We start from the raw sequence: 12,350 nt of genomic DNA on the forward strand, positions 1-12,350 counted from the left end.
GGGCCGGTGTCCTGCTGGAGAGCTCTCACAGCCCTGCAAAGGAATTGAACACACTGCAGCCCCCCAAGGTGACTCTGTGGGGGCCGGACATTGTTCTCTCACTTTGTAGGTGTGGAAATGGGCTCTGGGCTCCCGGGGTACCCTGCCCAAAGTCACATAACGGAGCAAGACTGAGACCTCGGCCGCTGGTCCCCAGCCTTTCTGCCCTGCCTCAGCTGTCGCCGAGGGTGCGGGCAGGGTTGGACTCTGTCTCCGGGATTCTGAAGTGGAGTTGGAGAGGCTGGAGGTTGATGCCAGCATTCCTCTTCCACCAGGAGGGCGCAGAAGGGCAACTCCACTCCTACTCAGGCCCCTTCTGCTTCCGGTGGCTCTGACAGTACTTTCCACGCTTGCTTTTCAGAAGTGGAGCTGCCCCTGAAGAAGGACGGCTTCACCTCCGAGAGCACCACTCTGGAAGCCTTGCTCCGCGGGGAGGGCGTGGAGAAGAAGGCGGATGCCAGAGAGGAGGAGAGCATCCAGGAGATACAGGTATTCTGTGCCCGCTGCGGGGATACGTCCCCCGCCCCGTGCCCCGGGCATCACCACTGCGCTTCCAGAACTCCAGCCCCGGCTTCAGGCTCTCTTCCTTGAAGAGGGGTCCTCGTGGCACCGCTGCTGGGGGACTTGCCAATTCTTTTCAATTAACGTGGTCTCGGGAAGAACTCATCTTCCCTCCCGAGGCCGTTCCTCTCCCTCGATTTCCCTCCTTATCGATTAAAAATGTATTTATTGAACCGACCACGCACCAAGCTAGGTCCCGGGAACACAACGGTGAACGCAGTAGATCGAGTCCTTGTCTCCGTGGAAGCCGCAGTCTACCACCCAGGCTGGGAACCTCGGGCTCAGTGCTGGCCTTCTCCCCTGCCCCTCCTTCCCTCACACCCCACCTCGCTCTAGTTCACCCTCTGCTCCGGAGTCCTGCTGCACCACCACCTGCTCATCCTTCAAGGCCAATTTTGAAGTCAGTTTGCTGGCAGGTGGGCCCTCCTGTCCCCGTGTGTTCGCCCCTCGGCCCATGGCCCTAGCAATGCCAATGCTCTCACTCCAGCTCTTTTTTGTTGTGTCTTGAATCTCCGTTGTCTAATACAATGCTTGGCACAGAGCATTGTATTAATATTAATTGATGCTAGTGTTAAATAATAATATTAATGTCAAATAATACTAATATTAATCCTTTTAAACAATTTCTCCATACAATGTTATTTTCTTCAATAGAAGCTGGAGACAGAGATACAAAAAGCCTGCTGAATCTGGGCGGCAGTGGTGGCAGCCTTCTGTTAGAAAGGAGGGGAAGTTTAAAAAACAACAGCTCCCTGCTCACCACCCTAAAGAGAAGAAAACAGACATTCTCCATCCTGGCAGATCATGACAGTTTGTAGGGTGACCAGAAAAAAACAACAACCCTAAAAATACCATAGACCTTAATTAATACTATTATTAGATAACAATAAATATTAATTAATGTCAACTAATATTAATACATTTTTGATTTCCTAATAAGCACCAGCTGTCTGGGGTCAGGGACCCCTCTATCACGTTCACCATGGTATCGTCGGGGACATCCGTGTGCCCAGCAGAGCTGGCGCTCAATAAAGATGTTGAATAAATCCAGGAATCTGGTCTTCTCCTCTGCCATCGCTGTATTAAGATGAATCACAGAGTCTTTTCCGTTTAGTTGCCACAGCATGGCTTCTATTTGTTCCCGCCTGTTTTCCAGGAGCTGCAGCCCAACACCCCTTGGCGTCAGCTTTGACTGCTCTTTCTCTCACACTCACCATCCAATTCATCGGGAATTCTGATGACTTGACCTTCAGAGTAAATCCAGGACATCAGCCCTTCTCACCACGCCTGCTTGCTACTTTCCTGGTGCAAATCAGTCCTGAGTCTTGCCTGAGTTGTGGCCTTCGCCTTCTAAATGGCCTCTTGCTAACACTTGAGAGTGAACCTTCTAAATTTAAATCAGATCCTGTCATTCCTGTTCTCTCCAAGTCCAAGTCCAAGACTCCCTCACCTTTCTGACTCAGCTCTTTCCTCTTTTCCTTGCTCACCTGGTTCCAGGCACACTGGCCTCTTTTTGGCTATTCCTAGAACAGATCTGGCACAGTTCTGCCTCAGGGCTTCTTTTCTGGCCATTTCTTCTGCCTGGAAAGCCCTTTCCCCAGATATCTGGTTGGCTCTTCCCCTGGCTTCTTCAAGCCTCTGCTCCTTATTCTCCTTTGCTCTGAGGTGTCCACTGACCACTGTACTTACTGCCAACCTGTGCCCTCCCCACCCTTCAGCACTCCTGATTCCCTTACTCGGTCTGCATGCTTCTGTATTTCCACACCTCTTATCACCATCTAACCTACTTTGTAATTTACTTATCCATTAAGTTATTATGTATTGCCTGGGGCAGGAGCCTTTGTTTCTTTTGCTCACTTATGTATCTCAAGCATCATAAACAGTTCCTGGCACATAATAAATAATTGTTGACTAGATGTGTGAATGAACCCACAAGTTGTCCTGTCCCCTGTCCTTCCTCTCTCCAATGGGTCCTACTTTGCTATTTCATCCTGAAGCAAAGCTCTGCTTGGGCCACTCTTGCTCAAAGACTTAGCAACTTTTTATTTCCTACTGAGCATTTCGCTTCCCCTTCTTGGGCCTCTTTTCTCTCCTCCTAACTAGTGTCCGGATTTTCTTTCCATTTTTCCTTCACTCCCTCATTCTTCCTTTACTTACAACTGAACATGCAGCCTTCTTCCCTCCAGGCCCCTGGTTGTGCTGTGTTCTCACCTGGCGTGCCTTTTCTCCCATCGCTACCTGTAAAACCTTTTAGACTTAGGCCAGTGCTGTCTTCTCCATGGAGTCTTCCTTGACCCCCAAAAGAGCTAAGCAGGGTTCTTGATCTTTTTTGTTCCAGACCCCTTGGCCAGTCACGTGAAAACCACAGATCCTTTACTGAGTCCCCACTACTCTGTCTATTATTTAATAAATATATCACACCTACACCAACATGTCCTCACAAAAATAAGGTTTTTTTGAATTTCAATTCAAGCTCATGGACCCCTTGTTAAGAACCCCTGAGCTAGACGGATCTTTTCTTGCCTCTGATACTTAGGGCATCTAGAACTTTCTTCCTTGTAGTTTTCTTTCATTTGTTTCTATTCATGTCTTACCCCCTATTTTTGGACTTTAAGATCTTTGAAGTCAAGGTCTATGCCTCTGTATTACCTGTCAGAGTATCTTTTGCTTAGTATACTTTGAATTAACAAATGAATAGGAAAGAACCACTGTCCAGAGCCTTGATTATCTAGTGACAGGGGGCCCTTTGCCTTCAGAGCTGGTGGTGGGTGCTAGTTCTTCTCGTCCAGCATTGGGCTAGCTTACGGGTCGGCATCATTGTCATCATCACCTCTGACGTAAACTTTGTCTAACATGCAAAACAATAGAACCATCTATTGGGCTAGAAGCTGAACCCGGGACCATGAGCCAAACGAGTTCATGTGTTGTTTTTACTGGATTTTACATTATTAAAATTAGGTACATATGTAGTAAATGTACTATATTTGTTTATTTGTTCTTTCATTCATTCACTCATTCAACCGAAATGTTTCCCCTGAGCCAGTTCTGTGTTTGGTGCTAGGGAAACAGACTAAGAGAGACCTGCCTTCTCCATGGAAGGAACTTATTATCTAGTGTGCCATGCAGACAGCAAACAAGTAAATAAATAAAATAATGGCAAGTCAGGATAATTGCCATGAACAGAACAAACAGGTTATGAATATTCTGTATAGGAGGTAGGATAGCTTTTTCGGTAGATTCCTGAGAAAGACAAAGGATTTAACCTCAGTCCTTTGGTATGAGAAGAAGCCAGGAAGGTGAGACTCCCAGGGATGGAATTTTCTGGGCCGAGGAGCAGTACACTTGAAGGCCCGAGATAGGACTGCATTCGTGTTAAAAGAAATGACAGGAGGTCTGTGTGGCGGAAGCACAGCACCAGCGGGAGAATAGCCTAGGATGGACTTGGTGAGGGGGCAGGGGCCAGGCCACGCAGGTCTCCCAGGCCATGGAATGGGCTTTTGGTTTTATGAGGAATGAAACAGGAAGCCTTGGGTAGATTTTAATCAAGCCAGTGAATTTGTACTTCATAAAGATTCCTTGGACTGCTGCACGGAGAGGAGATTGGCTGCGGGGCCGAGAAGGGAAGGAGAGAAATAAGTTTTGAGATTGTTGCAGTATTCCAGGTCAGAGATAAGGGAATCTTTAAAAACGAATTTCTTAAAAATTATTTTTTCTGACACAACCATTGTTATCATCCCTATAAAGATGTGTGGAGTGAGAGGGAGAAAAGTCGTATTTATTTTCCAGATAATATCCTTGGACAGGGAATGCAAGTCGTATCTATAGTTGGACCATCCCTGCCCTTCAGTCCAAATGCAAGATGGCCTTTCTTCTTCCTGAGCTCTGAATACAGCTTTGTCTGTTAGGAACTCTTGGGTCCTCCTGGGTTTTATAGAGAGGCTTCTGGGATCAAGGCTGCACTGTAGGGAATGCAAATGTATGGGGCAGCTGCTGTCTTGTCTGAGACCCGAGGCGCAGTCCAGAGGTTCTAGAGTCACAGGGAAGCTGATGGGAAGAGGGAGGGTTGGAACCTCCAGGAGAAGTGAGTTCACTCCTGGACACTGAGACAATGTGGCGCTGCAGGCGTCTAGCTCAGCTGCCTTGCCCAGTCTTTCAGCTTCCAACCCAGAGTGCATCTTCTTTTAAATTTTTTAAAAAGAGATACTTAGATTATATAAATGTTATGTAAAAAATATAGGGGATTCCACATGTCCCGCTCCCCACACTGCCCACATTTTCCTACATTAACAACATCTTTCATCAGTGTGGTACATTCATTGCAATTGATGGAACACATTTTGGAGCATTGCCACTAAGCATGGATTATAGTTTACATTGTAGTTTACACTCTCTCCCACACAATTCATTAGGTTATGGCAGATACAGAATGGCTGTATCTGTCGTTGCAATGTCATGCAGGACAATTCCCAAGTCCCGAAAATGCCCCCGTATTACACTTGTTTTCCCTCTCCCTGCCCTCAGAACCTCCAGTGGTCACTGCCTCCTCATCAATGATATAATTTTTCCATGGCTAGACTCACAGTAAGTCTATAGTAGAATACCAGTAAGTCCACTCTAGTCCATAGTTCATTTCCCAATCCTGAGGATTCTGGGATGGTGATGCCCACTCCACCTCTAATTGAGAGGGGACTTTAGTCCCATATGGCTTGAGTGTATCTTAGGGGTAAAACGAAAGCAGAGTCAGAACTATACTGAGATGCCCGAGGCAATGACCTTTAAAGCCAAGGCACTTTGAGCTTACTGTGATTAAATGAGTCCAGAACCCAGAAGGTTTGCCAGGTGCCTCTACGAATAGCAACAGCAGTCATAATAACAATGCCTCACAGTTACACTACGTCTTTTCACTGAGGACTGCTGAGCATTTGACCATCATTATCTTTCTTGCCTTTCACTAGTATTCCCACCTGTAGTGCAGGCTGCCAAGATGCAGAGAGGATGGTGGTTTGGATCCAGACCAGTTTCCTAGCTAAGGGCTGGAGGTTGTGTCCATCAGACTATGCTTGTTCTCTCCTAAATGGTTAAGGCTGGCCCAGAGACCCATAAGTGCTATCAGCTGGTGGCTTCCCAAACCTAGGAGAGAAGCCACAGGAGAATTCATTTGAGCTGTTTAGAATTCTTCAGAAGGAATTTGGTAATTAAGCATGATCTTTTTTTTGGTCTTTATTCCTTTTTTTAATGTTACATTAAAAAATATGAGGTCCCCATATACCTCCCACCCCTCTTCCCCACTCCTCCGCCCATAACAACAACCTCCTCCATCACCATGAGGCTTTCACTGCACTTGGTGAATACATCTCTGAGCACCGCTGCACCTCATGGTCAATGGTCCACACCATAGCCCACACTCTCCCACAGTCCACCCAGTGGGCCATGGGAGGACATACAATGTCCGGTAACTGTCCCTGCAGCACCACCCAGGACAACTCCAACCCCCAAAAATGGCCCCACATCACATCTCTTCCTCCCACTCCCTACCTTCAGCAGCCACAATGGCCATTAAACATGATCTTGACCCTTGTGGTTGGGGCAGAATATCCTGGCAAGGGGGCAGTGGGAGGAGATCACTGACGAACTCACTCCTGGGCTTCCTGCTTTGCGGTCAGCCCAAAGGCAGTTTCCCTGGAACAATGTTCGTGATACTAGACATCAGTGCAGTGCATGCTACTTTCCTTATTCTTTTCATAGGTTGAACCATCACCAGCAGTGTGTGTGGCACCTGCCCACCTTTCTAGCCTCAACTTATGCCAATGTCTCCTTGAGCCACTGAACTCTGGTCACACTGGCCTCTTTCTGCTCCCTGAACAAGCCGTGCTCTTTTCCTGGCCTCAGGGATTTTGCTCATATTGGTCTCTGTTCTAGAACACTTTCCCTCTCCTTTCCCGCCTCTATCCCCATTTGCAAGGCTACTTTTGCTCCTCCTTCAGATTTCAACTTTCTGAGGTTACTTCTTCATGATTCCTTATCTGACCCTCAGATTAAGTAAAATTCTCTTCTCTCATTCTCCCATAGCATTTTTTTTAAAAAGGTGGTGTAGGGAATGAACCCAGGACCTTGTACATGGAAGCAGGCAGTCAACCACTTGAGCTAATATATCCTCTCCCCTCTCCCATATCATCTTGAACTTGCCTTTCACTTTTTTTTTTCCTTCTTAGCAGTTGTAATTATATGGCTTAGTATATTGGTTTTTTAAAAGATGTATTTCCCCCCACCCCCACCCCCATTGTTCACACTTGCTCTGTTTGTTGTGTGCTTGTCTTCTTTTTTTTTTTAGGAGGCACTGTGAACAGAACTTTCAATGTGGGAGGGAGGAACCTAATCGCTTGAACCACCTTTGCTCCCTGCTTTGTTGTATCTCTCATTATGTTTGCCTCCTTGTGTCTCTTGTTGAGTCATCTTGTTATGTCAGCTTGCTGTCTTGCTTGTCTTCCTTAGGAGGTACCAGGAAACGAACCTGGGACCTCCCATGTGGTAGGCAGGAGTTCAACCACTTGAACCACATCCACTTCCCAGTATGTTGTTTAAACCTATCTTCCCCTCCATTTGGGGCCACTGTAGTCATTTTGTAGACTGTCATGTAGTCAGCACTAGATAGATGTTGAATGAATGAATGAATCCCTATGTACTAATTGGGGAACCTGAGGCATGAAGAGATTTTGACTTATCCAAGGTACCACAGTGAGCCAATTAAAAAATTCTTGCACTCCACGCCCCTTTCCCCTTATTTACTCCCACTGTAGGATTCTGGGTCTTCTGCCATAGTCTCTTATTCACCAACCCTCCCCCCCCCGCCCCCGCCCCTGCCCATCTGCAGAAAGGAGGATGTGCCTTAAATACACCTTGGAATTGTCATAGGTCTGAGAAATGAGCCAGAAATTCTGAACTGATTTGCTTTCGTCATGGATTCTCTGTGCTCTTGAGTAGATAAAAGTGCTTTCAGCCTCAGTTTATTTATCTGTGAAAAGGAAATCTGATTCTATACTGTAGCGTGAGGCAGGGCTGCTGGAGAGCTGTAACTGAATTCAGGATCTTTAAGCCCCATTACAACTACTGTATTGTAATGAATTCTAAACACTACAAAATCTAATTTTCTTTTAAAAATAGCAGGTAGCGCTTTAATGTCATATTCTGGTCAGATGAGAACAGGAAGTTACTTGTTTTCATCAAGCAGGGCAACATTCTAAAATGGCCAGGGAAGAATAAACGTATTTTTAAATATTTCTGAGGTGGCCCTTAAGGAACAAAAGGAAATATTATGTTAAATAAGTTTTGACAAAACATCTTGATCTCATGTACGAAAGCACTCCTACCAGAGTGTTCTCTTTCGAGGGAACTTTTTCTGGGCAAAAAGTTGAAAAAGGTCAATGTCCTGGGAGGACTTACCAGGAAGGGGCCCAGGGGCCTGGGAAAGGGTTGGTAGCAGCGGGAGCTCTGACTCCTGGGCAGCAGCCTGGATATGTGGCTGTCACAGTGTCCAGGACTCCTGGCTGTCACAGCACCCTGGAAGCCTGGCCTTTATAGCACCCTGGACGCCTGGCCTTTACAGCACCCTGGACGCCTGGCCTCCACAGCGCCATCACTTTGTTCAACAACAACAACAACAAAACAAAACACCCCATATTACTCTCTGATGGTTTTCTCCTTTGCATTTTGTCTCTCAACCCTTTGGTTTATCTTCTTGTCTTTTCAGAGGGTTTTGGAAAATGATGAAAATGTAGAAGAAGGGAACGAAGAAGAGGATTTAGAAGAGGATATTCCCAAGCGAAAGAATAGGGCCAGAGGACGGGTAAGCTGGGGACACCAGGAGGGAGGAAGGAGGTCAGGGAGGCTGAGACTGGGCAAGCAATCGATGCCCTGCTCAGAGTCTCATGGTGGCTAGGTAGAGCTGATATCCATGGTCCTGGAGAATCCTCGGGGAGGAAAATTCCAGGAGAGCCCCGGTCCCAAGTCATACCCTGGAAGAGTTTAGAGCTGGCAAGATGGGGAGGGGGCCGATGGTGCCCTTTGGGGCAGTGAGGGCCAAGGAAGGGGTGAGGGGTGCCATCAGGGTGACGGTGGCGGATGAGGAGGCCATGTCTGCTGTACCTGTTACTTGGTCACAGAAGTTTCCGCCTTGTTGTCCCTGGGGCTGCAGCAGAGCGACAGTGTCAGGACCCCGGCTCTGGGGTATACTTAACTGGACAGAGAGCAGGGGCATGCTGAGAAAGCTGATACTTCCCAAGTGGACTGGGCATGGGTTTTGAAGGCTTGGGGTCTTGGAATGCAGCAAGGAAAAGGTTAGAAGCTCAGGGAGCCAGGAGTGAAATGCGAAAGTGGTCCCCGGCGGGGGAGCCAAGTCCGTGGGGTGCTTTTGGGTGTTCAGGTTGGTTCTCCAAAGTCCCTGTGTTCAAGCCCAGGGCTGGCCCCACTGGGCCTGAAAACAATATTGAAAGTAAGTTCCCCAGGTGACTGACACAGGCCGTCCAGTGCTGCCCACACTGTGAGCTAAGATGCTTTCACCTCTTGCTAGGAGCTAGAATTGCTTTCCAGACAGGGCATTCTGATGGTGTGTAGCTTATATCACCATCTCCCAGCTTCATCAGTTACCAATATTCTGACCATCTTGTTTCATCTATTCTTTTCTCCCACTTTTTGTTGGTTTCTATGTTTGCTTTTGCTCAAATATTTGAGAGGAAATCCTAGACATTTGATCATTTAACCTGCACATTCTTCTGGGTATGCCACTATCATTATTATCACATCCAATAAACATAACAATTGTAATATCTACTTTCCAGTCTCTGATAATTTTTCTCAAAAATGTCTTTTTACAGTTGGTTTGTTTGAAACTCAGGTCTCTTTTATTCCAGAACATACCTCTTCCTCCCTATACCCTATCATCCACGTATTTCCCTTCGGACCATTTGCTTGTTGAGCAACTTAGGTTGTTTGTCTGGATTTGGTGGAGTAGATCCTCTGAGTGTTGTTTAATGTGCTCCCCTACCCCTTTATTTCCTGAAGACTGGTGGTTAGTTTAGAGTTGATTCGATTGTGGTTGTGTACGTGTGTGTGTGCGATGTGGAGGTGTCTGTGCCGTGTGTATCTATTTTGGGCGGGTGGCCACGCCTCTCTCCTAGTGGTGATGTGTACTTCTTCTTGCATCAGGAGGCGTGTTCTGTCCAGTCGTTTTACTTTTACTGGTGGTGTAATTGATCGGTGGGTTTGGGTGCTGTTGTCCTCATCCTTCCCTTATAAAATTCCCCATTAACGTTTCACCTAATGGTTTTAGCAGTCTTCGATGAACTTGACTAGGCCCATTATTTCATTGGCGTTACAAAATAATGAATATCTAATCCTATCATTAAAGGGGACTTTAGAACTTGGAATCTCTGGACCGGTTGTGAACTGCGAGAGCTAAGTCCTTCCAAACCTGTTTCTAGCGCTTTCTACACCCCCAGCCAAATTTGCTAGAGTAGACTGGAAAGTGGTCCTCTTTATAGCTGCCTCATGCACAACCTAAATCTCAAAGACTGAACTTGTACTCAGTGCTTATGAGCTGGGGATCTTCTCTGTAAACATCTTAGCAGTAGCAGCAGCAGTAGTCATTTCTGGAGATCTTACTGTATACTAGGCAGTGTGATAGCCTCTTTACAATAATAGCAACAATGTAGAAAGTGATGACCATGTGCCGGGGACTTTCCACCACATTATCTGTGTCTGTGCGGTCCACTGTGGCAGCCCGTGGCCATATGTGATTATGGAGCACTTGGCTCGTCCAAGTTGCAATGTACTGTAAATATAAATTACACATTGGATTTTGAAGACTTCTTACAGAAAAAATAATGCAAAATATCTCATTAATAATTTTTGACATTGCATATTGAAATAAGATTGTGGATCTTTTGGGTTAAATAAAATATATTATTAAAATTAATTGCACCTGTTCTTTTTTTTTTTTTTTAACTTTTTACTAACATGACTACTGGAAAATTTAAGATGACCCATGTGGCTCACATTGTATTTCCATTGGCCAGTACTGTTTATTTCATTCCCATAAGTTATTATCACTCCCAGAGAGGTTAAGTGACTTGCTCAAGGTCTTCCTACCTAGTAAGGAAGAAGGCAGGATTTGAACACCGATCTGGGCACCTCTGCTGGGTCATGCCATCTTCAATTGTCTAGAGGAATACCTGGCTCAAAGCTCAGCACGTGGCCAATGGCCAGCTTGTTGAATGAGTGATTGAATGATGGAAAAAGAAAGAGAAGTCTTATTTCAGCCTTACAGGAGCTGAGAGATGGCCTGGAACCCAGTGAGGGGCCTGGATGAGGTCTAGACTAGCCCCAGGCCCTCCGGCGGCTGAACGGCTCTTTGATGTACACGGGGGTCCCATCACTGGAGCTGTGGGAGGGGTGCGGGTGAGCCTGCCTGTGCCATTCAGCTGTCTCCTGCTCACACTTTACAGTAGCATATTCAAGCTGGCTCCTGCAGAACAGTCATTCCTATTTCTGCTGTCAGGATTGAGAGGCAGTCTTGAGGCCAAGCACCTCCAAGTGTGGTCCTTGGACCGTGGTATCAGTATCACCCCGGTTTGTTAGACATTCAAGCCCTCAGGCTCCACCTGGATGGACTGATGGAGTCTGTCTTTTCGCTGAGACTCTCCAGGTGATCTGTGTGTACCTGAAGCTTGAGGAACCCATGTCTAAGGTAGTGGTTAAGAGAACAGACTTTGCCTTGTCTCATACTTGGATTCCCTGAGTTCAAATCCCAGCTCTAGCCCTTACTAGACATTGGGAGAATGATGTAGCCTCTGTGATATTGGTCAGATTGTATAAGTTCTCTATGCCTCAGTTTCTGCATCAGAAAAATGGGAGTTATGACACATAGGCTATTTTGAGTGCTAGGTATTATTATTAGGAAGATGAGAACACAGACTATTTTGAGTGCTAGGTATTATTATTAGGAGGACACGAGTAAAGGGAACAGCTCTCAGAGATCTTCCCTGAGGGGAGAGAGAAATTCAAACCCAACAGTTAATAATTGTGGCCCTAGTAACTTTAACCCAAGCAATCAAAGCTCTTTAATATTCATGAAGGTGCTGTGAGCCATCCCTGTGAGTGCTGTTAATCAATCACCCCGTAAGTATTCACTGATGCCCTATGGTATAGTGGGTGCTTCTGCAACTCTAATATGCATATGAATCACTTGGGGTCTTGTTAAAGTGAACATTCTGAGGCAGTAGTTCTGGAAGGGAGGTGGGGGCCCAGAACCTGCCTTGTCACCGGGCTCCTGGGTGATGCCTGTTCCGCTGGTCTGAGGACCACACTTGAAACTGCCAAGGAGTAGTGGCGCTCACAGTTTTTGGTCTCAGAAAACTCTTTATACTCTTAAAAATGATTGATAGGACCCCAAAGCTTTTGTTTTTGTGAGCTGTAACTGTTGGTATTTATCATATTAAAAAAAAAACAAAACTGAACTTAATAATACACAAGCCCAGAGTGAGGACATCATTACGTCATGCAGCCTCTGGAGAACTCCACCGCACGAGTGTGAGAGAACACGAGCGAGGAAGGCAAAGAACGTCTTAGTACTATTATGAAAATAGATCTGACATTGCAGATCCCCTGAAAGGATCTCAGAGGCCCCCGAGGACTCCTGGACTGCTCTTTGAGAACAACTGGTGTGGAGAAACTAACCCTCTGCTTGGAGGTCTGGC

The 12,350-nt window shown here is 46.4% G+C and overlaps 1 protein-coding gene across 6 annotated transcripts in view; it reads left to right on the plus strand.

Moving 5' to 3' along the window:
• Nucleotides 1–12,350, plus strand: part of DPF3 (double PHD fingers 3) — a 299,860-nt gene that overhangs the window by 178,237 nt on the left and 109,273 nt on the right. For all 6 annotated transcript variants that reach the window (XR_009184951.2, XR_009184950.2, XM_058293116.2 and 3 more), the window contains 2 exons: nucleotides 401–528; nucleotides 8,348–8,443. Coding sequence is in view for 4 of the 6 variants with exons in the window: in XM_058293116.2 (XP_058149099.1) it covers nucleotides 401–528; nucleotides 8,348–8,443 (224 nt within the window). In the remaining 2 variants the exon portion in view is untranslated. The remainder of the gene's footprint in view (nucleotides 1–400; nucleotides 529–8,347; nucleotides 8,444–12,350) is intronic.

Source organism: Dasypus novemcinctus, chromosome 3 (genome assembly GCF_030445035.2).
Source record: "Dasypus novemcinctus isolate mDasNov1 chromosome 3, mDasNov1.1.hap2, whole genome shotgun sequence".
Lineage (NCBI taxonomy): Eukaryota > Metazoa > Chordata > Mammalia > Cingulata > Dasypodidae > Dasypus > Dasypus novemcinctus.